The 24472-nt window shown below is 54.2% G+C and overlaps 1 protein-coding gene across 1 annotated transcript; it reads right to left on the bottom strand.

Moving 5' to 3' along the window:
- Positions 1–6049: 6049 nt before the first annotated feature.
- On the bottom strand, positions 6050–15033 carry LOC137441021 (motor neuron and pancreas homeobox protein 1-like). Its single transcript, XM_068137812.1, has 3 exons — positions 14458–15033; positions 7096–7256; positions 6050–6584 (listed from the first exon to the last, which is right to left on the bottom strand). The coding sequence occupies exons 1-3, from the start codon at positions 14891–14893 to the stop codon at positions 6273–6275; spliced, it is 909 nt and encodes a 302-aa protein (XP_067993913.1). The 5' UTR covers positions 14894–15033; the 3' UTR covers positions 6050–6272.
- Positions 15034–24472: the final 9439 nt, after the last annotated feature.

Here is a 24472-nt window from a genome sequence, read left to right as displayed (position 1 = left end):
TGGCTTTGAACAGCTCCAGGGTTGGAGCCGTGTTCAGAAACAGAACTCAGGTAAAGGAGTGATGAAGGCCGTTTGAGGGCAGGAAGACAGGAGCAGGAGCATGAAGTACCTGGGTGCACGGGATGGGTAAATGAGGAAGCTATGCAGCTAAGAGGTGGGGATGTTGGAGGGGCAAGGGGACATGGGGTGCAGCAGGTTGGAGAGTGTTGGCATAGGGATGGGGTGGCACCTGAATGGGGCCAGGCTACCCTGTGCTCCTTGGAGTACTGGAGATACAAATAACAAGTTGTGACCGTTGCCAAAAAGTGCTGGGGGCTGAGACTAGCAAAGGGGCAGGGGAACACAGGCCAGGTCCCTGGCTGCACAAGTCCATCAAGTATCCTGAGTATCATTCTATGAAACACCAGCACTGCTGTGGGCCACTCCTGCATCTTCCCAGGGCCCTAGAGGTCCTTCAGAGATAGAGGGAACCCTCACGTCCTTCTTGGGGAGGGTCAGACAACCTCTGATGTGCACAGCTACCAGTGTGGTGGAGAGCAGGGTTGGAAACATCCCACGCTGTGGGGAGGGTGCCAGGGCAGAGGCAAGGAGGAGATGCAGCTTTAATGGCATTTGTCAATGTTTACAACATGAGTCATCCAGCTAAACAGCCATAAATCAGCACCCCAACTCCTCTGGCATCAATTGTGTTCCCTCCCCTGTTCCCCCAGTACTGGACAAGTGCCTGGTTCCTGCAGAAACAATCTCATAAATAACAGCAACTAAACAAACCTTCTTGCAGCTATGGCAGGCCCGTGTGCACCAGGCGCCAGATGAACACCTCCCATCCATCACTTTAATGGTTGTACTCTTAAAATTAAACCTGTCATGGCCCATCAAGGTGAACGTTTTAAGCCTGTGACATCCCTTCATCCCCCCCTCTCCCTCCTGGCACTCTCTATTTTGTTGCTTTCCCTCTCTCTTTTTCCTCTCTGCTCCTGCCATCCCTGTCCCCCCAACTCACCCTTGCCTTGGTGTGCTTGGCTCCAGCCTGTGGTCCTCTCTGTGCTCCCCTCCTGACAGAGGACCAGGTTGTACGTTGTCTGGGAGATGTCTTTGGCCCCGAGGTTCCTGGCAGCTATCAGCATCTCAGTATTCAGTCCTGAGTGCCTGGTTTTGGGGGAGCACAGCTGCCCTGGGGTGCTGGGTCTCTCCTGCCCTGTTGTCCCTGCCACATCCAATACTTTTTGGAACACTTCCAGGGATGGTGACTCCACCACCTCCCTGAGCAGCCCATTCCAATGGCCAGTTACTCTTTCTGTGAAGAACTTTCTCCTCACCTCCAGCCTAAACTTCCCCTGGCACAGCTTGAGACTGTGTCCTCTTGTTCTGATGCTGGTTGCCTGAGAGGAGAGACCAACCCCCACCTGTCTACAACCTCCCTTCATGTAGTTGTAGACAGCAATAAGGTCTCCCCTGAGCCTCCTCTTCTCCAGGCTAAACAATCCCAGCTCCCTCAGCCTCTCCTCATAGGGCTTGTGTTCAAGACCTCTCGCCAGCCTCGTTGCCCTTCTCTGGACACACTCAAGAGTCTCACTGTCCTTCTTAAATTGAGTGGCCCAGAACTCACAGTACTCAAGATGTGGCCTAACCAGTGCTGAGTACAGGGGCAGAATGACTTCCCTGCTTCTGCTGACCACACTATTCCTGATGCAGGCCAGGATGCCATTGGCCTTCTTGGCCATCTAGGCACACTGCTGGCTCATGTTCTACCTACTGTCAACCAGTATCCCCAGGTCCCTTTCTGCCTGGCTGCTCTCCAGCCACTCTGATCCCAGCCTGTAGCACTGCATGGGGTTGTTGTGGCAAAAGTGCAGCACCTGAAACTTGGACTTGTTAAATGCCATCCTGTTGGACTCTGCCCATCAGTCTAGCCTGTCAAGGTGCCTCTGCAGAGCTCTCCTACCCTCTGACAGATCAACACCTGCCTCCAACTTGGTGTCATCTGCAAATTTACTGATGATGGGCTCAATCCCCTTGTTCAGATCATCAGTAAAGATATTGAGTAGGATGGGGCCCAGCACTGATCCCTGGGGGACACCACTAGTGACTGGCTGCCAGCTGGATGTGGCACCATTCACCACCACTCTCTGGGCTGAGCCCTCCAACCAGTTCCTAACCCAGCACAGACTGCTGCTGTCCAAGCCATGGGCTGACAGCTTGGCCAGGAGTTTGCTGTGGGGGACAGAGTCAAAGGCCTTGCTGAAGTCCAGGTAGACTACATCCACAGCCTTGCCCACATCCACCAGGCAGTCACCTGATCATAGAAAGAGATCAGGTTGGTGAGGCAGGAGCTGCCCTTCCTGAATCCATGCTGGCTGGGCCTGATTCCTTAGCTGTCCTGCAGGTGCACTGTGATTGTCCCCAAGATGATCTGCTCCATAATCTTGCCTGGCACTGAGGTCAGGCTGACAGGTCTGTAGTTTTCAGGTTCATCCATCTGGCCCTTCTTGTGGATGAGCATCACATTGGGCAGTTTCCAGTCATCTGGGATCTCTCTGGTGAGCCAGGACTGGTGGTAAATGATGGAGAGCAGCTTGGCCAGCTCATCTGCCAGCTCTCTCAGCACCCTAGGATGGATCTCATCTGGTCCCATGGACTTGTGAGTATCCAAGTGGCTCAGCAAGTCTCTAATAACTTCCTCATGGATTTCAGGCGATTATACTGCTCCCTGACCCCATCTGCCAGTTCAGGAGGCCAGTTATCCTGAACTCCTTCTGCCTTACTGTTGAAAATGGAGGCAAAGAAGGTATTTAGTTCCTCAGCCTTTTCCTCATCTTCAGTTACAATGTTCCCCTCCAGGTCCAATAAAGAGTGGAGGTTCTTCCTGCCTCTCTTTTTAGCATTAATATATTTATAAAAATGTTTTTTCACAGCAGTGGCCAGCTTCAGTTCTCACTGGGCTTTTGCCTCTAATTTTTCTCCTACATGATCTAAGAACATCCTTAAACATATCACAAGTTGCTTCCCCCCCTTTCCAAAGGTGATACAGCCTCTTTTTTTCCCTCAATTCCTTCAAGAGCTGCTTGCCCATCCAGGCGGGTCGCCTTCCCCGGCAGCTCATCTTTTGGCACATGGGCACAGCCTGTTCCTGTGCCTTCAAGAGCTCCTGTTTGAAGTAGGTCCAACTGTCCTGGACCCCTTTGTTCTTAAGGGCTGCTACCCAGGGTACTCTTCTCCATATTTATTTCTCTCCTTCTCCATGTTACATCAACCTTGCAGGCTCCTGGCACCCATCACCTACCCTGACTCACATGTTGCCCTTGGAGCAAGGGATACCTTTGCACCATCTCCAGAGCCACATCCCCCTTCAAACTCAGTAGTTCAAGCACCTCTTATATGAGCAGCAGGGCACTGCCATGCTCTGAGCTGAGCAAGGATGCCACACACCCAGGGGGAAGCTGATCACAGAATCAGAATAATTTCAGTTGAAAAAGGCCTTTAAGATCTTTGATTCCAGCCATTATCTAACTCTACCAAGTCTGGTGCTAAACCACCATGCCTATGTGTCTTTTAAATACCCCCAGGGATAATCATAAACCACCCCTGCTGCCACTTGAGGCCATTTCCTCTTGTCCTATCACTTTTAATAGGGAGAAGATGCCAGCCCTCACCTCACTACAATCTCCTTTCAGGCAGTTGTAGAGAGCAATAAGTTCTCCTCTCAGCCTCATCTTCTCCAGACTAAACAATCTCAGTTCTCAGACACTCCTCATGAATCTTGCTCTTCGGACCCTTCTTTGGACACAACCCCAGATCTCCATGTCTTCCTTACAGGGAGGGGCTCAAAATTGAATGCAGTATTCTAGGGATGGCCTCTCCAGTGCTGAGTACAGGGACACAATCACTTTGCTGGTCCTGCTGGCCACACTATTGCTGCTACAGGCCAGGATGCTGTTGGCCTTCTTGGTTACCTCAGCACACTGCTGGCTCACATTCAGCCCACTGTCTGCCAGTACTCCCAGGTCTTTTTCTGCTGAACAACTTTTCAGCCACTCTGCCCCAAACCTGTAAGCATTGCATAGGGTTGGTGTGACCCAAGGGCAGGACCTGCCGCTTGGACATCATACAACTGGCCTCAGCCCATTGACCCATCGTGTCCAGATCCCTCTGCAGAGCTTTCCTACCCTCAAGCAGATTGACAATCCTTCCCAGCTCAGTGTCATCTACAAACCTACTGAGGCTGCACTCAATTGCCTCATCCAGATCATTGACAGAAATACTGAAGAGAACTGACTCCAATACTGAGCTCTGGGGACTACCACTTGTGGCCAGCTGCCAGCCATTCATCACCACTCTTTGGACCTGGCCATCCAGTCATTTTTGACTGCAGCAAATTGTCCATGAGCAGCTAGTACTTCCATGAGGATGCTGTAGGAGACAGTGTCAAATGTTTTACTGAAGTCCAGGTAAAAAATATCCACAGTCCTTCTGTCATGCACTAAGCAGGTCACCTTATCCTGGAAGTGATCAGGATCCACCCTTCATGAACCCATGCCGGCTGGGCCTGATCACCTACCTGCCTTGCACATACTGTGTCATGGTATGCAAGATGATATGCAACATGACCTTCCTAAGCCCCATTCCCAGAATGAGGTTTGTAGTTCCAGGGATCCTGCTTCCAGCATTTCTTGTAGATGGGTGTCACAGTTGCCAATCCCCAGTCAACCGGGAGCTGAGCTAGCAGCAGCCACTATGGGTCACTGTCCATCCATCCATCCACCCACCCATCCATCCATCCCCATGTTTCTTTTTCCCATCATCTGATTCCCTTGCCAACCCTCTGTCTCAAAAGCTTTGAATCTCCCCCCCTGCCTGAGGTGCTACTGCTCCACCCCCCGCACCCCAAGGCAGCATCAGCCACAGCCAGGCACGACCCAGCCCTGCGAGGTGTAACAGCCCCACACCAACGCTTACCTGTTCTATTCCTTTCTGAGTGGCTACCAGAAGTGACCTGGAGCTCCTGTCCCTTGGCAGATCCCACCTCCACAGCAGGTCCCAGTGGTAGACAGCCCATCCTGCCACCCCCAGGCAGGGACAAGAAGAGAGAAGGGGACATCAGGATATGAGGCAGGAGGCAGACACCATGAGCTATGTGGGAACAAGGCATCCTAGCCCAGCCTGCATTGCTCCTGCAGTCCTGTGTGCAGTGGGGTGGTGAAGGAGGGCTGTCCCATTGGGCTGGAGAGGCTGAATATTGCAGGTCTGGTTTCCCTGCTCCATACCATCTCAGCATCCCCAAGGACAGGCCCATAAAGTGTGCAGGAGGCATGGGATGTCCATAGGGTATCCCAGGCCCCTCCAGCATCCTGAGGACAAGGGCAGTCTGCTCGCTTAGGGTAGGGGAGCGTCACAGGGCTAGTGGTTCTAGGGAGGTGGCAGGGATGTTGCCATCCTGCTATCAGCAGTTGATTTGAGCCCAGCCAGAGTGAGCAGTGTACCAAGGAGGTCATAAAATGAGCCCAGAAAGGAACTGAGAGAGCCTCACACATCATCATGGGAAAAGGAAGGCTCACTATAGCACTGAGCATTCATAAACAGGCTGAGCCACTCCCAGAATGCAAGAGGGCTCCACCCCCACCTTATTTTGGTGCAATGTAACACTGATACAACCACGTTAAATGCAGCATGGAAAACAGCAGGACTGCATTAGTTAACCAACTTTGTTTTGCAGGCCAGATTAGTTTTGCCCTGCAATGCACAGACCCCACCAGTGATGCTGCAGGTGCAGGAGGAGGCAGGGCAGGCTGGCATGCATCCTGGGCATCCTCCTTCTCTGCCCTTTATGCTGCCAAGGGGAAGAACAGCTGGCACTACACAGGAACATGCTGCTCCAGATGTTGTCATATCTGCTGGGAAGAGGCAGTGCACAATAGGAGGATCCCTCTCCGGCTGTGCCAGTGAGCTGCCAGCTGTGAAGGTCTGCTGTCCCCACTCAGTTCCTGCCAGGAAAGGGCAATGACAGGAGAGGGATACAGCCTCCTGTCCACTAAGGAAGAGCACAGGCATCTGGATAACAGCTTTATAGGGGAGGGACATGAGGACTCCCCAGGGTACACACAGAGGATTAATTATGAGTTAAATAGGATCCAAACACACATAAGTTAAAGGGGGGCAGATGCCCTGCAGTTCCCCCACCCCCCAGCTCTGCCCAGGCACAGTCTGTGTCTGCCAGCAAAGAGGCCCCCAACACCACAGCCTGGCCTCTTTCCCCAGCCAGATCCATCTGCCCTTCACAACACAGAGACGATCTTCCTCTCCGTGGCACCCATCTCATCTTCCTCCTCTTCCTCCTCGCCCCCCGAGCAAGAGGAGTCCGGGCTGCAGCCCAGCTCAGTGGGGCTGTGGTGCAGGAAGCCTGAGCTGGGGCTGCACCCCATGAACTCAGGGCCTTCAGCATCTTGTTCCCGGGGCTCACTGGGCAGCAGCTTGTCACAGGTTTTACTGAGCCCTCGTTGCTTCTCAGCCTCTGCCTGGGCACCCTGCTCCTTGGCCTTGCGGCTCCGCTTCCACTTCATGCGGCGGTTCTGGAACCAGATCTTCACCTGTCGAGGGAGAGTTCCCAGGGAAGAATGTGTCACCCTGCCCCATCCTGTCCCCACTCTCCCCCTCAACCTCCCTACATGGAGATCTCTCCACAAAGCCTCTCTGTTGCAGGGTGTCCCATGGTGCTGCAGGTCTGTGCAAGGAGGCTTACTTGGGGTGCTGCTCCCTTTCCCCTGCCCAGCTTCTGCAGGTTGCTCAGAGGTATGCATGGGGACATTTCAACTTAGCCCCATAGAAAGCCCCCTCTCACAGTGCAGTGAGGGACAGGAAGGCTCTAAAACCCAAGCTGGGAGTGCTGGGTAAAAAGAGGAGAGTATTTCTGGGGTGACCTTCATAGGAGAAGAGACTGGAACCTATGAAACAGGTCTCTGCCTTGGAAAGATGCTGTTGGGAGCAGTGAGGTGAGGGCTGACGGCAGCCGAGTGAGGAGCATCAGCACTGCCCATGACCTCGACTTCCCTCCCCAGCAGCTGCCTGGTGCTACACTTCATCCCCTCAGGACCAAGTTACCTGTGTCTCAGTGAGCATCAGCGATGTGGCCACCTCAAAGCGCTTAGGTCTGGACAGGTATTTGTTGAGCTTGAACTGGTTCTCCAGCTCCAGGAGCTGCTGGCTGGTGAAGGCTGTGCGAGGCCGACGGCACTTCCCCATCAAGCCAGACTGTGGGGCAGCTGCGGAGCAGACAGCAGGTAGGGGTCAGAGGAGAGCGGGGCTGAGGGGAACATCCCTTTGACAAGCCCGGGATGAAGAGGAAGGCAAGCACTTCTTCCATCACCACCCGTTCTAATAATGGCTTTATTGCCTGGCTGATAGGAACCAGCGAGATACCTTATCAGTCCTCGGTGTGCAACTGGGATCAGTCCTGTGACTGAAATTAAACCTCCCTTTTTATTGCCGGGCCGTGCAGGTGGCAACTGTCAGGGGCTGCGGTGGCAGGGCTGCCCCTGAGCGCCGCTATCTTGCCCGCGGGCCTTGAAGGCAGCAGGAACAAAGGGACCTTTGAGAGTCCAGCACGGGGTGGCTGCCGCGCAGTGTTTGATCCCTGTTTATCTCTTCCCCGCTGGCTTTATTGTCTCACTGGGGTTCAGCTTTTACTGCGTCTCCCAGCACCACAGCAGCAATCAAAACCAGAGGTTTGCAGCTGGGAGTAAAGTGCCAGAGCAGCAGGGCAGCGGGGGTGGGTGTTGGGGGGGCATGCATTCACAGAAAAAGTCATTTGGTACTTCCCCACCACTTTATCTCAGGGGGGTGAGGCAGAGAACTGTGGCCACAGGTATATGCCCTGCTTGGCATGGGTCACTCCAGCTCACCCACTTTGCAGGGCACAAAGCACCATCCACATTATCTCCCAGAGACTCCAGCTTTGATCCCAACCTTCCCATCTCCCCAAGTGTCCACCAAGCCCTTCACAAACACAGCAGTGGCACGAGGCAGGAATTTATAAAGGGGACATTAACTGACCGCAGTCTTGGTTTGATGCCAAGCTCCCAGATGCTGGGTGGGATGGGTCAAAGAGGCAGAGCCCAGGCTGGGCTGAGGCTTTGCACACTCCTCATGGAAGCAGGAATGGCCCTGGTCCCTTTGCACCTGCAGCCCCTCAGTGCCAGGACAGACGGCTCATGATCCTAACCTTGCAGCCACTGGCTACTTAAATTAAGATGAAACAGAAGCATGCTGTGCCAAAGACCCTGATGCACACACAGGGCATTATTTTGCACACAAAACAATCAAGACTAAAACCAATTGAGAGGCTGAAACAATTTCCAGAACAAATACAAATGTCAGATGAAAGATGGCTCAGCTCTGCAGAGCTTAGCTGCTCTCTGGGCTGTGGCTGGTCATGGATGCTCTGGCTGTGCAAATCCCCATCGGAGACATGGAACAGCCCTGAGAAGGCTTCCCTTGGCTAAGGAAAGGAGGTGTCATGGGAAGCAGCATCTGCAGGGACAGGGCAGTCCAAGCTAATACACCTTGCAGCTCCTTGAGGGGGAAGTCCAGACAAGCAGCTGAAAGAACTGGAAGGAAAATTCCTTCAGTCATTGTTGGTGGAAAGCAGATCCCAGGCACCATCCAGCAGCCCCCAGGCACCATCCAGCAGCCCCCAGGCACTGTCCAGCAGCCCAGGGGCTCTAGCATCCAGCAAGCTCTCTTTGCTGTCAGCAACGGGAGGGTGCACTAGAGTACCTGGTGCCCCAGTTCCACCCTGATGCTGTGTGAGCTGGCTGTACCAGGTCAAAGAAGGGCCCTTTTGAGCAAGTCCTCTTTCTGGGCATGGTCTGTAGAGGGTGATTCAGGAAAAGAGAAGTGAAGAGTATGTGCCCACATCCCAGCATCCAGTAATCTTGGATTTCTGTGCTTTCTGGAGCTGGAGGCTGTTTTGCCAGAAGGAAGGAAATATCATATTCCCAGCCAGAATTACCCATCCCAAAGCAGAGCCCAAGGTTCAGATCATAAGGCACTGCATCCTGGCTCTGGGGAGCACAGAAACCCTTCCTGTCACCCCAGAAAGGCTCCTCTGTGCCTCTTCCTTCAGTGTCATAGGAGTGAGTCTTGACCCCCATAACAGTGAGGGTTTGGTCTGTGCAGCTTCAGAGAAAGCTGGAAGGAGCTTGCTTTAACAACATCCCCACAAGGGGCTCACTCTTCCCCAGGTATGACACTGAGGACTGTGTGGTCTAGCAAGGAAAAGAAGAACAGAATGTTTCCCCAAAAGCCAAACAAATCCAAGCAGGATATACTTCAAATGACTACCAGTTCAGGGGACTGACTGCTGGAGCATGGTCCCACTGCTAGCTCCAGCTTCTCCATTGCAGTGGCTCAGTGCCTTGGTGCCTATTACAAACCTTGTACAGATTCAGTTTCCCTGGAAACCCACCCTGCCTCCTGTCCCAGTGCTGACAAAAACCCCACAATCCTCAAAACCCTCTGTGGTGCTGTATTACAGCTCATGGCACTACCAGTGTAAAGCCCAGCCTACACAGGTGTCACTGGCCACCTAACCTGGGACTCTATCAATACACCCTTCAATAGCTACTACTATCCACCACTACTGCTCCCCACTGTGACTTAAGATTTGGCCTGCAAATGAGATGGAACAAGTCCAAATCAATACAGCTTAAAGGTCCACCTGACCTTCAGACACCCACAGCAGCAGGTCACACTGAATGACCAACATCTCTGGCCTCAGACTTGCTGTTAGTTTCCCTGAAGGGCCCTGGATGCTTTGCTTGGGGAGGGTATGGAGGAAGATGGTCTGCGATTTCTCACTGGGGAAGGAGAAAAAGGATGAGGAGGAAGTGGAGTTTGAGAGTACGAAGTAAGTTCCAGCTCCTCATGCAAAGAGGAAACAATGTCTTGCAGCTGCTGGTAGCTTCATTCCCTCCTGCCAGTGTGCTTAATGAAGTCCTGTCCATCTTGTCCCATGACAGGCTGCCACATGAACATGGACAGCATCCTGCCATGGGAGGCTATCTGAGCTATGAATCCATCCCCATCACAACCAGCATCCCATAGGAAGAGGAATCCTTTGGTAAAGCTCTCCTTATCCAGCTTCTTCCAGAAGACCAGCAACAACCTCAGCATCACACCTTTGCTTGCCAAAGGATTTCCTATCTGCCCATCCATTTCCTCCAGTGCTAAATCCAGGATCAGAACTCATTGCAACATCCCTATCCCAAGCCTGGCAGGGCTTGGACCCCCCGATGGGTGTCTGGCATTTGGCAGCAATATCAGTAAATAAATTGCTTGGCCTGGAGCTGGGAATGCCCTCTGAGTCTGAGGCCAGGAGCTCTACAAGGCAGCTGTCTCCTGGATAATTAGATAAAGCTTATAAAGAGTTGTTGGTTTATTTGATACCGTTCCGTCTACTTGATAACAAGGGTAATCCTAGGCTGATATTTACCCACTTGGGTTTAATTTGGTTTGTTTAGCTATAGTTCACTTAACTTTGTAGGCTGGCAGATAAAGGAGAGGAAATTAGCACCTGTCTGCTTTGGAGGTGTTTCTCCAGACATCAGTGCTGGGGGCTGGGGGCTGGATGGTCTCACCAGAGACTTCTCCTGCCATGCCAGCAGCCCTGACTATAGTCTGTGGAGCAGCATATGTAAGGGCACTTGCTGGCTCTGTTAGCCCTTTGCTTCCTCCACCACTGACCCACAACTGCCGCTTGCCAGCTGCTCTCCAGCCCGTGTTTCCTCCTGAAGCCAGATCACTGTGCACCTGCTGAGCCTTGGAAAGCATGGCTTTTTGGAACAGTTTGATAGGAGCTATCTTGCCTGCTCCCCTAGCACAGCACAGCACGTCAGCCAGCTCTCCACTGCTGAGGGTAGGATACGGCCTGAGCTCCAAGTCGTCATGTTAAGGTGGTACGTGGATGTCCCAAGAGAGCCATCTGAGAACCAAGTCCTCAGCATGGAGTCCTTTGCCCTTCCTGCCAATCTGTGGCTACATGTCATTACTCCTCACTCCTACAACTCTCTGCTAAGGTGGGTCTCCAGACTCGGCTCCCACAAACACACTGCATCTCCACACCTACAGACAGGGCAAATAAAGCACATCTCCCAGAAATACTAAAAGGCAAGGCATCCCAGTGCCAGATGTTCCTCCTGTGTGGTTCAGGAGGTGCTCAAAGACCTGGGACAGGGACACAGGCTGGGAGCAGCAGAGCCCAGGCAAGCAGCATCCCTTTCCTCTTCTGCCCAGGCTTTCCAGTTCTTTTGCTGCAGCACAGGTAGACAGGCCCTGCCCACAGCTCTGCAGAGGCAGCTAGCAAGGAAAGCACAGCCCACAGTTGTACACACAGCAAGAACAGTTCTCTGAGCAGTCCCAGCACCAAGCCCAGGCCAGGTTCGTAAGAATATCCACTGTCCCAGACCATCTCCCTGGCACCCAGCCTCCCCCATACACAGGTCAGAGCAAGTAAAGTGTGTGCAATTCATACCCACAGAGCTTTTGGCTCCAGTCCCGGGGCTCTCCTGCTTTATCCCCCACCCTCACTCTCCCCAGAAGACCAAACTAGACTGTGCCTGCAAAACATCTCTACACATGCAGTTAAAGAAGGAATTTATTCCAGGATTTAGTTCTGAATTTCCCTATAAATCAATCACAAGGATGACCTCCTTCTGGGATGCCCCAGAACATGTCTAGGAGGCTTTCAGGTTTGTGTTTTCCCAGCTATCTCTTCACTGCTGCTGGAGAGCTAAAGATGACCAGCACCAGCAGCATGGACACTTGCGAACAGTCACTCTGCTTGACCTCAGCCAAGCAGATCTTTACATCTGTCTAGGCTGGGTGTTGGGACAGGGGACCCAGGAATCACAGGCAGTCCAGGAGCCCTGTACCAACCGCCCATCACGCCCCTCAGAGAAATAAGGAAGGGCTGTGCAGGCAGGCACAGTCTACATAGCTCTGAGAATAACATGAAAAAAAGGACCAGGAGAGCAGGATTCATGGAAGAAGAGTGGAGTTGAAAATAGAACCCCAAGCTAAGCTTGTCCCCCAAGGCAGAAGTGATGTTCATGGGGTGGTACAGGCAGGTAGAGCAGCTGCAAAAACACAAAGCTTCATTCTTCTGCTTCAAGGAGGCACCAGCTCAAGCTCTGCACCCAGCTTGGTCCTTAGGCATTAAGACAGACATTTGGGAAGGGAAGACAAAACAAAAAACACACAAAGCAGTCAGAGTGGAAACTCGACTGAGGGGAGATGGAAGTAGCTGGGCTGTGTAGTGGGGGGAAGATGCCTGAAAGGGAACTACAGACCCTTGTCATGCACAGACTAGGCAAGCAGAGAATGGATTTGCTGTGTTTAAAGTGACAAATATTGGGAGTAAACTGGAGCAAGAAAAGCGTTGCAGCAGGAGAATCGCTGAAGTATTGAACAGGACAGTCTGAGGAGAAAGAATGCCCAGTGGAAAGGGCTCCCCAGAACTGTGAACAAACACCTTTCAGAAAGGGTATGTCTTGGGACAATGATCACTGATTAAAATATCTGCAGCACTGGCAGCTTTTGCTGCATCCTTGTTACATCTCTCTGTCACCCTTGGCTCTACCCCACATTGGGCTCTCCAGGGACCAGTCAAGCAACACCTGGGACAGAAACTGCTTTTCCTCCCCTTGAGTTACCACAAGAGCCAGCTCAGTGCTTCCCACAAGACTCATTGATGTGTTCTTCTCATGCATCCTAGCAGAGCCCAAAAGCTCCCTGCACAAGCTGTTCCCATGCCCATGATTTGGGATTTGTCTCCTTTCAGCAGAGTTTTGGAGACAACCAACTCTGGAGCAGATCCTGCACTTGAAAGCGATGGGGCTGCTGTGCAAATGAATGATTTGATGCACACATTTTCCCAGGCAGAAGCTACACTTGAAGCCACAAGGGAAGATACAGTGGTGTGATTCCAGCCTGGCGAAACAACCTTGCTGGGATATGCCAACAAACCTGGCTCCTGTGTGGCCTCTGCAGAGGAGCAGGAAGGTGTTTCACCACCCAACAAATAGAGACTTTTAATTCATTTCACACACACCCTGCCCTCAGCAACATGCTTGAGGAGTGCACACAGCCTGTAGGCACTGGAGCCTTATTCTAGACCCTTACGTGCCACCACTATCACTTCACAAATGGCCCTATCCTATAGTCCGGTGAGAGCCAGGGAAAGGGAGACAGCCTGGGGAAGGGAACAACCTCTTTCTCTTCAACCTGCCCAGCTGTAATTTGAAGGAGGAGGCATGAATGGGCTGTTTCACATTAGTTCTCCGTTTTTGCACTATTATTCATTAATCCAGTTTATTGGTTAGCTGACTTCTCCAGCCTTTTTATTCCTTTTCTTTTCTTTCTTGCTTTTTTTTTTTTATTTGGCAAATGAACTCTCAGATTTTTAGGATGCTAACCTCGGCTAATAAAACCCAAACATGCTGCTGGGGGTGTTATTAACGAGCCACTCAGTTCATGGTCCAGTGGCCTCATCTTTGTAGCTGCGAAAATTCGCCCACCTCATGCACAGGGCAGTGGCCGGGTCACACTGCCAGGAGTGAAAGTGACAGTCCCGGTGGGACAGCCTGAAATCGGTCCCTATGCTGCCATACCCTGTGGGACCCTCCCCACCCGTGGCCTATCACTGCAGTGCAGGATTTGGTGCCTGCCCGCAGCCCCGGGCCGTGCTCACTGTGCGAAGGTTTGTGCACGGAGTCGGCACCTGCCTTGCATGCCCGGAAGAACCGGAGCCGGCCTGGAGCCAAGCACGCTGCCGAGCTGCCAGGTTCCTGCAGCCTTCGTTGACACCACACTCACCGGTCCGGAGCCGGCTCCTCAGATTCCGCCGTGCCCCAGCCCTGGTGGGCGGCTCCCGCCGCAGGAACCCGGGCGGGTTCGTTCACAACAGCACCGTGAGGGATTGATTCGTTTCCCGGTGCCGGTTCCGAAAGCCGCTTCATTATTTTCGTTTCAGTCTCGCCGCGGCACAGCCCAACGACCCCGTGGCGGCTGTGCGGGGCCGACAGCCGGGGCCGGCGTGGCTGAATCAGCCTGGGAGCGGCTCTGCTCTGCCGGTACCCGAGCGGGCAGTGCCCCTTGGGGCCGTGCCGCAGCACCGGACCTACGGTAGGGCAAGAGTTTGCCCTTCGGATTGGGTTCATGAAGTTCCGCAGCCGTCGGAGGTCTCTGCAGCACGAGTTTTGCCCCGTTCCCCGTTCCCTGGCTGGGCAGCGGCTCCGGGCACAGCAAGAGCCCTGTACTGGGGTCAGCCGCTCCTGTCAAGGAGCCGCGAAAGGGCATCAGCTGCCCCGACATCGAGCGGGCCTGCACCCCGTTGTAGCGGCGGGGGTTGAAAGAGACAAGAGATGCGTTCCGCCCGACGGGAAGGTCGATCCCTGGGTCACTCACCATGGAAGTCGGAGAGCCTTGGCACCAGCATCCCGGCTCGGATCCAGTGCTCCAGCGGGAAGGACCCGGCTACGGCCGCCTTCAGGTGCTCGGCTCCGGGTGGCGGCAGGTGAGGAATGCCGGTGTAGGCGAAAGCGGGGTGCTGGCCCCCCAGGGTCGGGAGCGGGTACACGGCGGGTGGGTACAGGGCCGGCAGGGCACCGAGCCCAGGGCCAGGGAGGTGAAGCAAGCCGGGCTTGGGGAAGAAGCCGGCCGGGGAGAGGGGCGCGGCAGCCCGGGGCGCCCGCGGCGAGGGGGTATCGGACTGCCCGGCGGGGCCAGGGCTCACCGCGGGGCTCCCGGGGCTCAGCCCCGGCGGGGAGGCGCTTCGCGACGGCTCGTCGGCCAGGAGCGCCTCGATGCGGAAGTTTTGGGACTTCTCCATCGGTTTGTGCATGGCCCGGCCCCGTGCGGAGCTGCCGGGCCCCCCGGCACTCCGCCGCTCCCCTGCCAGGGCACAGCCCTTCCGGGCAGCCCCGGCACCGGCGGGCACCCACCCGCGGGGCCCCGCCGTGGGCAGCCCTCTTCGCCGCTCCTCCTCCCGGGCACTCGCTCGCCCGCCGGCACCGGGGGGGTTTTAACACCCCCCCTCCCCTCCTCCACCTGCCCCAGCTCCCCATTGGCTCTGCGCCGGCCCCCCGCCCCGCCCTGCCTCCTGCGGGCCCCGGCCCGGCTCCCGGTAGGGCTCCCTCCTCCGGCTTCCTCACCCCCAGCCCCAGCAGCGGGGACATTCCGGGACCTGGCCCGGGCCGCTCTGCCCCTTCCAGAGCCTCACAACCATGCCCAGCCTGGTCTATACCCTGAGGACCCGCTGCCCATCGTCGTGCTGTCCAGAGCCAGTCCTGCTCGCTTTAGAGTCCCTCGGTGGGAAGAGGGTCTGTTGTTGCAGTGGCTGGAAGAGACCTGCTGAGACTAGTTGGACTTTAGCACATCAGTGAAACCCTGCTGGGCTTCAGTGCTGTGCTGGTTCTGCAGAACCCTTGGGCACTTGCAAGGCAGAGTGCCTGGCTGAGAGGGCCAGACAGGTGCTCACTTGCCAGCACCCCATGCACTAGAGATCACCAGCAATGCCCAGCTCTGCCGCTTCCCACTGCACCACTCTGGGCCAGGGAAATCAGTGGACCTGAGCTGAACATGCACAGGAGCCACCATTCCATCATCAGGTCTGTCCAAGATGCCAACAGAGCAGGTACCTACAGGCAAATTGTTACTCATGTGCCCAGTCCTATCTTTCCCAGGCAAGACACAGCTTGGTGATTGGCAGCAGGGAAGGGAAGAGAGGAGAGCCTTGGCTGGTTTGGGAGATGTGGGTGATCAGGAACAGAGCTGGCCCAGACTCCCTGGCACTGGCCTTTAGAGAGAGAGAGCATGTTCCAGTGCATCTCTGGTCTCTGGCATTGAGGGTCTGTGCCTGTCTGCCTCCTGGGTCCCAACTTTATGGGTCATGCTGACAGTGGGACAAGCCACTGCTTGTTTGTGTCTGATGATGTGTTAGAAGGCAAGTGAGGCAGTCACTATTGCCCTGCCTAAATGGCTAAAGGGAGCTCCTGTCCCTGTATTTCCTCCCTCTTCATCATTTCCAGCACTGCTGTATTCCTTGAGCAAGAGATGGGTTCAGCCCCTGTAGCTTCTGTACCACAGAGGCTGGAAGCAGATGCCCAGGAAGGAGAAAGGCAGGGGCACACAGGACATTCCTCAGCCTCCTGTACTTCCTCTGCTCCAGTAATCCCAGGGACTTCTCTTCCCCATGCCTATCCAGTCTGGTTTGGAGCCTGCTGAGATCATTGCACATGTCACCCCACTGCAAGGACCTTCTAAGGTCCCATTTGTGGTGCAACTTCCTTCTTGCATTGCCTGAGCCCCACACCGAAAAGCTGCACTGAGTGGCCTCAAATCTTTGTGTAGGAACAGACACTCAACAGCCCTCTTCCAGCTGCCTCCCTGGGAGGCCCATGGATTGCCCAGAGATGGATTTGCTCCCACAATAATGCACCCTTCTTGGACAGAGGGTACTGAAGGTGGAACAGTGTCCCTTTCCACCCTCTGCACTTTGGTGTCTGTATCCAACCTTCTTTGCTTTCCCAGAACAGAAGTCAATGTCCCTGCTGAGGAAAAATATCTCAAAGCCCTTTCCTTTTCCTCCTATGTGAGTAGCCAGCTCTGTGTAAAAGCAGGCAGGGGCAGGGGACAAGATTTGGAGATCAATGGAACAGCCTTACTTCCAAGCACAGGGGGAAACTATAGCAAGTATCCAGGAAACAGAGGCCACAGTGGAGGTAGGACAGCTCTTCAGCTAGAGGTTAACAGCCTGAAATGATGACAGGCAAGGGAGGAGCCACTGCTTCCTTATCTTAGTCCCCAGGACTGGTTCCAAGGACTGCAATGGTTCATTAGCTTTGCACAAGGAGCATGCCTTAAGACTTAGGGGAGACACTGGTGTTGCTGCCCTGAAGCACAAGAGAGAAGTCACCACTGCAGTGACCACCATGGAGTGTCAGACAGGCAGGTAGCAGGAACAAGAGAGCCTGGGTAACTCCTGCCAAGTCCCAAGAGCATTTGTGGCTGTGCCTAGTGTAGCTCAGGCAGCAGGAGCTGGTGGCCTGGCCACCAAGTCACAGCCTTACTGTCCTGTACTACCCAAGGCGGCTCTCCAAAGAGAAGCAACTCCTCCAAGTGATCCCTGGAGCAGCCCAGGCTGGTGCCCAATTAACAGATCCCAGGATGATGCAATCACAACCGCGCTGCAGCCTTCCAACTCCATGAGCAAGAAATCTCTGCAGATGCCATCCGTGAAACCTGAGTGGAAACATCACAATAAATAAACCTAGGAAAATCGTGGAGGGGGTTCCCTTCTCCAGGTGAGTCAAACCCAGATATTGGGACCCTGCAAGAAGGTTGAAGGCTGAAGCAGCCAGCACACAGCCCACAGGATGCAGGGCAGAAAGACAGAGCCCAGGGCTGTGCACCGGGAAGCCGTGCTGGGTGGTGGCCGGCAGAAGGGGCGGGACGCAAGCTGTGATAGATGCCAGGGTGCTGATGAGTTCACAGTCTCCAGGGTCATTAATCAGATCTGAGCTGGATTAAGGTGTCTGAGGTCTGATTAGCTTCATTTCCCACCTCAGGAAGGAGGGAACTCTCTTCCCCATCCATCAGGTCCTCTGGTGACAGCTCACCTGGTTGTTAACTAGATCTCAGGACTGTAATAAGTGAACATAACTGTGGCCTGGCCCCTTATCTCTGCCCGGCATCCTTTCTCAACAGGAAGGTCTCCACCGAGGATCTAGGGCAACCCCAAACATCACTCACAGGTAGCAGACCCCAGGATACCAGCCAGAGACAGCTAATTCCCACAGCCTGGAGGTGCAGGGCACTGCTGGGACAGGGGCTGCCCCAGGAAACTATCCCAAGAGTGAAGGGAGTTTAAAGCACAGTGTTTACAGCAAGCACCATATTGCTCCCAGTCTTCCCACAGCTCATCCTGTGATTTTTACCTCAGGGCCTCCTCTGCTTGCCTTTGCAAGATGACCAGCTCTGGGAAACAGACCCACAAGCAGCACCTTGCTGGTGATCCAGGACAGATCTCATGAGGCACACACAGAGCTAGATGGGCCAGCTCAAAGCCAGGGTGCTTCTCCTATCCCCACATCCCTTGCTGCCTCAAGCCCATTTCATCTATGTCTCCATTTGTCCCTTGCCTTGATGCACCTGATGTTGACTGTGCCTTAAAAGTGCCTCCACACCCAAGCATAGCCTATTCCTGTCCAGCCCATGCTAAGCAATGGAAGGTCCATGCTGCTCAGGCATGGTCCTCAGTTCCCTCACCTCTCTGGGAGGGGTCTGATCTCCTCTCACTAGGCAATGGGCAGTACAAGAAGTGTTCACACAGCCCAAGGCTTTCTGTGACTCTGATTTTCCCAGGCATTTTGGGAGGATTTTCTGAATGTGCCTTAGCTGGACATTCAGAGATGGCTCTTCCTTCATCCACCCAATAGCAGCAGTCACAGCAGCACCTGTGCAGATGGACAGAAGATCTGTAAAGCCTTTTATTGCCGCTGTGAAGGTGCCCACCGAAACAACAGGAGGTATCTTTGCTATGTCCTTAGTCTCAAACAGATTGTCTCCATGAAACTTTCATCCACGCAAGGTCGAGCAGCAGGACTAAAACTAGAAGAGCAAATGTGCCCATGACCACAGACACCCAGCTCTGGTGCGCACAAGTTTTCAGCATCTGTGGAGACCCATAATGCTGCCTACAGCGGCTCACCTACTTCCCCAAGCTGTTGCCAACAGTGCCTGAGCCCTCAGGAAAAGCGCCATGGGGGTCACAAGCAGTGTTTAAGAGCACAGTTCAATTTTACAGCCCCACCATTTCCTCAGTGTCACCTTGGGAAGCGATGTAACGTCCCTCAGCAAACCCAGCTGCCCCAAGATCAAAGTCAAGGGTGCCGAGGAAAATCCATACCCTGATAAAAAATGACTGACGGGGACCAGACCTCCATTTTCCCAGGACTGAGTCTTTATCCCAGACGTCAGAAGAAGACATGAACCATGCTGGAGCTGTGTCTTGATTTCCACCTAACCTGCCATTTTGGCTGTTTCTAGATGCACACTTTAGCACCAGATCCTTCTGATGGTTCGGGTCACCTCTTGCTTTCAGTTGATGGAAGTTACCTTTGAGACAGGGACTGGTGCAGGAACTTGAATGTTTAGCCTTTCGCAGAGAGAGGTGGCAGACAGCCTGATTTCTGCCCAAGTTAAGCTTTCAAGCCTTGAAAGGGCTCCTTGATCCCAGGATGGCTGTACCCACTTGCAAAGCATTAACTGCTCCCCAGGGCACAGCCCTCTGAGCCCTCCATCTTTAGAAATTATTTCCCTGTAAGAGACCTACAATGCAACAGCCTTAAAGCCTCTCTCAGGAAGGAGTGAATTGTGCTGCTCTAGCCCTGGTACCTCAGGTCATCTTGCAGTACTCCAAAGTCCCAAGAGGAACACAGCCCAGAGACATCTCAAGACACAGACTGTAAGCCTGCTTGCAGGTAGCTTCCCAGCTGCTACCCTATGAAAGTGCTTGTAGAAGTGTCCTGCTCTGATCTGTGCTCTGCAGCCTCCAGCCCAGGGCAAGATGAGCCTCTGACAAGAAGTGCTGGGAGTAGTAGCCTTTGATCTGCTCCAATCTGGGGTGATCCAGTTCTTGTGGGAGCCCTGACTACTGCCCACAGTGGGACGCTGCCCTTCCTCTGCCCCTCACAGCAGGGCCACATGCTATCTCTGGAGTCTGGGAAGCCACAGAGAGCTGGTGGGGAAGGTAAACAAACTGCCAGTCCCATGGTGATTTGTAGCTAAATTAACAGCTGAAGTCACCTGTGAGTGGCCCAGGGCCTGTTAACCAACCAGATTATGGGTCTTGATCAGCCCTGCAGTGGTGGGACCTGAGCCCAGCCTGCATCAGACCTGGCACAGCCAGCTCCAGGCTACCAAAGTGCTCGGTGGCCATCCTTTCTGCAGAAACACTGTCAGAGGTATTCACACCAGCTGTCTGCCAAGCCCCACAAAATGGTCACAGGGCTCCTCACCTGTCTTTAGGGGTATCTCCCTGCTCTGGTGATAGCAGGACACAAGTACCAGGCAAGTCACTGAAGCCACCTCCCTACCTGTTTCCAGAGCTGCTGTTCTCAGTCCATGACCCATCCCATGTCTTCTCCCTACCTTCTCGTCCTACTTGCATACATCTACCTGCTCCTGCACACCCCAGAGATTTCTGAGTCAGCCACAGGCTTCCAACAGCTTCTCCATCCAAGGGCACATCAGCTGCTCCATCTGACAGGTAGGGATCTGTTCTGGAAAGCAGAAATCCACTGTGCCTCCACCCCAATGCCACTGCCCAAGCATGGTGGGGTAGCCAGCTCCCCCTGCTCAGCTTACCCAGCCTTCACACCTTTCTCTGACTCCAGCCCCTAGGTCCCTGCCCTGAGTGGAGGGGTTAACAGGCAAAGCAAACAGCTCAGTCCCTCCTGAACAGGTCTCCTGCAGAGATTTCTGAGCAGCTGTTTATTTGGTCAAGTAATTCCTCAAATAAGCAGCCCCATCTCTGGTGGGACACAGCAAGGCTGAGCAGAAAAGCATGTTAGTAACTCCCATTGTGGAGCAGGGAGATGACAAAACAGCATGGGAATGCTGGCAGGGCAAGGAGGGGGCCTGTGTCCAGCAGAAACAGCCAGGGCAGCTCTGAAGTGTTACACCTGATCCCAGCACACTGCCACTTCAAAGGGCTGAGAGGCCAGCATCCTGCAGAATCAGGCCACATGGTTACAGGTGACAGTCAGGGGATGTCCCTGAGCTCCACTCTGGTACCTGTTGACTTACCTTCCAGGGTTGTAGCGATGTGCTACATGGATGCTCAGTCTTGGGGAGAGATGGCTTGGTCAGAGGAGGACACATACTCAGGTCAGACCCATTTTTTGCAGTGACCCAGGGTGTAATTGATACGTTTCTAGTTCCACTAGTCCCTGACCCTTTTCCTCTGAGATCCACCCTACTGCCCCCCAAATAAGCCACGGCAGCGCCTGAATTCATCCCCGATGTGTGTCCTCACCCCAGAGCTTGACTTTTGAGGGAAGAGGTTGAACAGCTGACATCTCCGTAGCCCAGCATCACCCAGGGAAGCAGGGGAGTAACTGAATGGAGACCATTCCTCCTGCTGCTTCACTGTGCTCCCACAGCCCTTGCCCAGCACAGTGTCCGGTGCTGTGTTCCTTGCACAACCAGGTTTTCCTGCTCTTGGCACCTCAGTTGCTGAGCACACCAAGGGATCCCCCAGCCCTGCTTTTCCTGTCACCTCCAGGATCTTTATATTTTGCTGGGTCTTGTCCCATGACTAGAGCTGCTCCCTGGGAGGGAAAGGAGCCAAGGCTGGGCCTCGGGAGGGGCAGGGGGAAGCAGCACAGGGATGAGTGCAGAGTGAGCCCCCCCCCCAGCAGCACGGCCTCACCTCTTCCGTGCTAATAGCCTTTGCATGGAGTCAACTCCTAACCTGCTCCCAGGGTGACTGGATAAATCAGCTGCTCCTCCCAGGACCTTGGGCTCTAATTAATGTCAGCTCATTAACGAGATAACAGACATTTATTACCCTGTCTCCCTGGCTGCTGATTAACTCTTTCCCAAGGTGGGGGCTGTGATGCCGTGGGACAGGGATGGCAGGAGAGGGTGATGTCTCAAGAGTGAGACCAGGAACACTTCAGTAAACGGGGGGCAGATGGAGGGACAGGCAAGCAACACTGCAGGAGGGCCTAAGCAAGGGATGAATGGGACATGGGATGAGGGGAGTGGGGGGCGAGGACACTTGAGTGTTACCCAGAAAGGGCATGGTGGACTCAAGCTTTGAAGGAGCTGCTAATACTCATGGCCCCATCTTGAGTTATCACCATGGCTTCTAGCATATTCCTGTGCCTCTTTGTCCCCAGGTGTACCTACCCCAGCTCATGCGTGGCCGAGATCTAGACTCAGCACAAAATCCCTGCATGACCCTGGCCCTCAGCTCCTATTTTGAGGAGCTGCCACACAGTCCCACAGCCAGTAGGAAGCCACCAGCATGTCCTTGGCTCTAGAGGCAAAAGCAGCCCCCCAGCTCCATCTCCCTGAGCACTACCTATGCCACAGAGCAGTGGGGCAGGATGATTTGCCCCAGGGCAAGAGGGAGCCTTTGCTTTACCCTTCACCTGAGATGGGGTACAGAGGGCAGGATCAAGGGGGCTGGAATGAGCATGGTGCCCCAGCAGCAGGCTGCGGGGGCTAATGCTCTCCGTACATCAATCACGCTGCTCGGCGGCTCCCTATTAGTGGGAGCAGCGGCTGGTTAATCAGGCTGAGGGCTTCGGCTCGTTAAGCTGACATCTCCGCTGCAAGAGTGAGACATGGGGGCACGCAAGGTGCCACTTATTTATTTTCTTCTTTCCCAGGGAATATATTAAATAAATTAAATTCCTGGAGTGTTGGGTAAGCACAGCCTGCCCTGCGCCTGTCCCAGCTCCACCCAGCTCAGCCGCGGGGAGGGGACCACGTTCCCCAGCCTGCGGCAGCGCCTGCCACTGCTGCAGGGAACCCGGCCTCTCCTGAGCCTCCCGAGCTCCATGCAGTAAGACACAGCCCCCTGACTTCCTCAATTTCCCTCCCTGGCCTGTCCCGTGACTGTGGCTGCTCGGCAGTGCTGAGCACGGTCAGGAGGGCAGGAGAACCTGCGGGAAATGCAGACCGTGATTTCCTACGGAAAATCGCCCGGGAACCAGCCTGCTGTCTCTGAAAGAGCTTCCCTGGCCCTGCAGGGAGGGGAGTTCCGGGCGGTCTCGGGTGCTTTCGGGGCAGGTCCCTGGTCCGGGGAGAGCCAGGGACTGGTTTATTCACTGCACCAAGCCTTTTTCTTTGCACTGTGAGAACACCTGGGCTAGTGGCAGGCTGGCATTGCAAGGTCCCTTCGCAAGCCGGAGTGCTAGGAGGGAGCGCCCTTATTCTCCGTGAAAGTTGACTCTCTATCATCACAGGAATCAGGAATATAGAAAAACGACACAGCACATCCCAAGAACAGCTTTCGTGCCACGAGCAATAACATCAGCAGCACTGGCCTAAAATCATACAGAGTTGAGAGTTGAGTGAAAAAATGTCTTTGCTGAAGCATTTCCCCGTGTTGCACCCTTCACCTGTTTCAGCATCAGTCACCTCTTCAAAATCAAGTGCTGTCGCTGCTTAAATATCCTGAGGGCTGAGATGTGTTTCCCTCACTGCTGGGCTGCTCTGCTTCACCTCAGCGTCAGTTGCTCTGGGTCTGGTTAGGTGACAGGCATGGATGGAAAACTTGCTGCAAATTAGTCTTTAGTCCCTGGAGATGTTTATTTATTGACTATTTGCAACTTTCCCTTCCATCATCACCTTTTCCCTCCCCATTCTTCCAGCAAAGTCAGTTGCTGCCAGTCCAGTTCTGCCGTTCCACCCCTCCTCATCTCATCCCATCTCGTCATCCCTATTCCTCCACAGCTCCTCTTCATTTCAGGAATGGACCCACCTTTAGCTGGTGGAAGGGTGACTCCCTGGAGGTTAGTGAAGAATTAGAAATAATTTAATTTACCTCCCTATTCGGGCTCTTTGATGAGCTGAAAGGCCCCTTGTCAGGCAGCAAATCCATCTTCCTCCAGCCTTACATCAAATTTCATTCACTAATTAGAAACTCCTGCCCTGGAGCGTGCTGCCCCCACCTCAGCCACCCCTTCTCCCCACCAACACCATTATGAAAATAAATCGTTCCATTAGCTGCATTGTTGTGGCTGTGGGGCCCGGCACTGGGAGTTATTAGAGCAGGGAGGAGGGCATTGGACTAAGACAAATGATTTATTAAGGAAAAGGACCCTGATTAGATTCTTACTCATCCCTAGTGTGTGGGTGCATACTCACACACACCCTCTGTCCAGGGCACCCCAGACCCACTCATGGAAGGTCAGCTCCAGATGGCTACAGGGTTTTCCCCGGGGGCCATATCCTGCTGGCTGCTCCCACAGCACTGGGAGCCCCCCCTGCCTGTCTCATACTGGAACTGTGTAGAGGGTAACAGCCATTGCCTGCCTCCAGATTCCCACCATGGTCCTCAGCTGCCCCTGCCTACTTCTCCCTTGTACAGAGGATGGGGAACCACCAGCATCACCCCCAGCTCTGCCTGCTCCACAGTGGGGACCCACAGTAGGTGCTGGGCTGATCCTACTGACCAGGGAGGGGATATGAGAAGGAGAAGGTGAGCTTTGGTGTGTTAGTTCCATACCTGTGCTGTGGAGGAGGGAGATAAATGTGCTCCTCCAGCAGGAGAATTGGCAGGGCTCAGCCTGGCCTTGGAGAGGTTGTCAGCCCCCTCTGTGGGTCTGGCGTGCTCCCTGCACATGGGAGACGTGAGATGGGCACTGCTCCAGGATCCCCATGTCTTACCGTCCTCATAGTGCTC

This window comes from Melanerpes formicivorus, unplaced genomic scaffold, assembly GCF_026170545.1.
Source record: "Melanerpes formicivorus ecotype bairdi unplaced genomic scaffold, bMelFor1.0.p_v2 SCAF_5, whole genome shotgun sequence".
NCBI lineage: Eukaryota > Metazoa > Chordata > Aves > Piciformes > Picidae > Melanerpes > Melanerpes formicivorus.
Note: the sequence above shows the minus strand (reverse complement) of the source record. Positions and strands in the feature narration are given on the sequence as shown.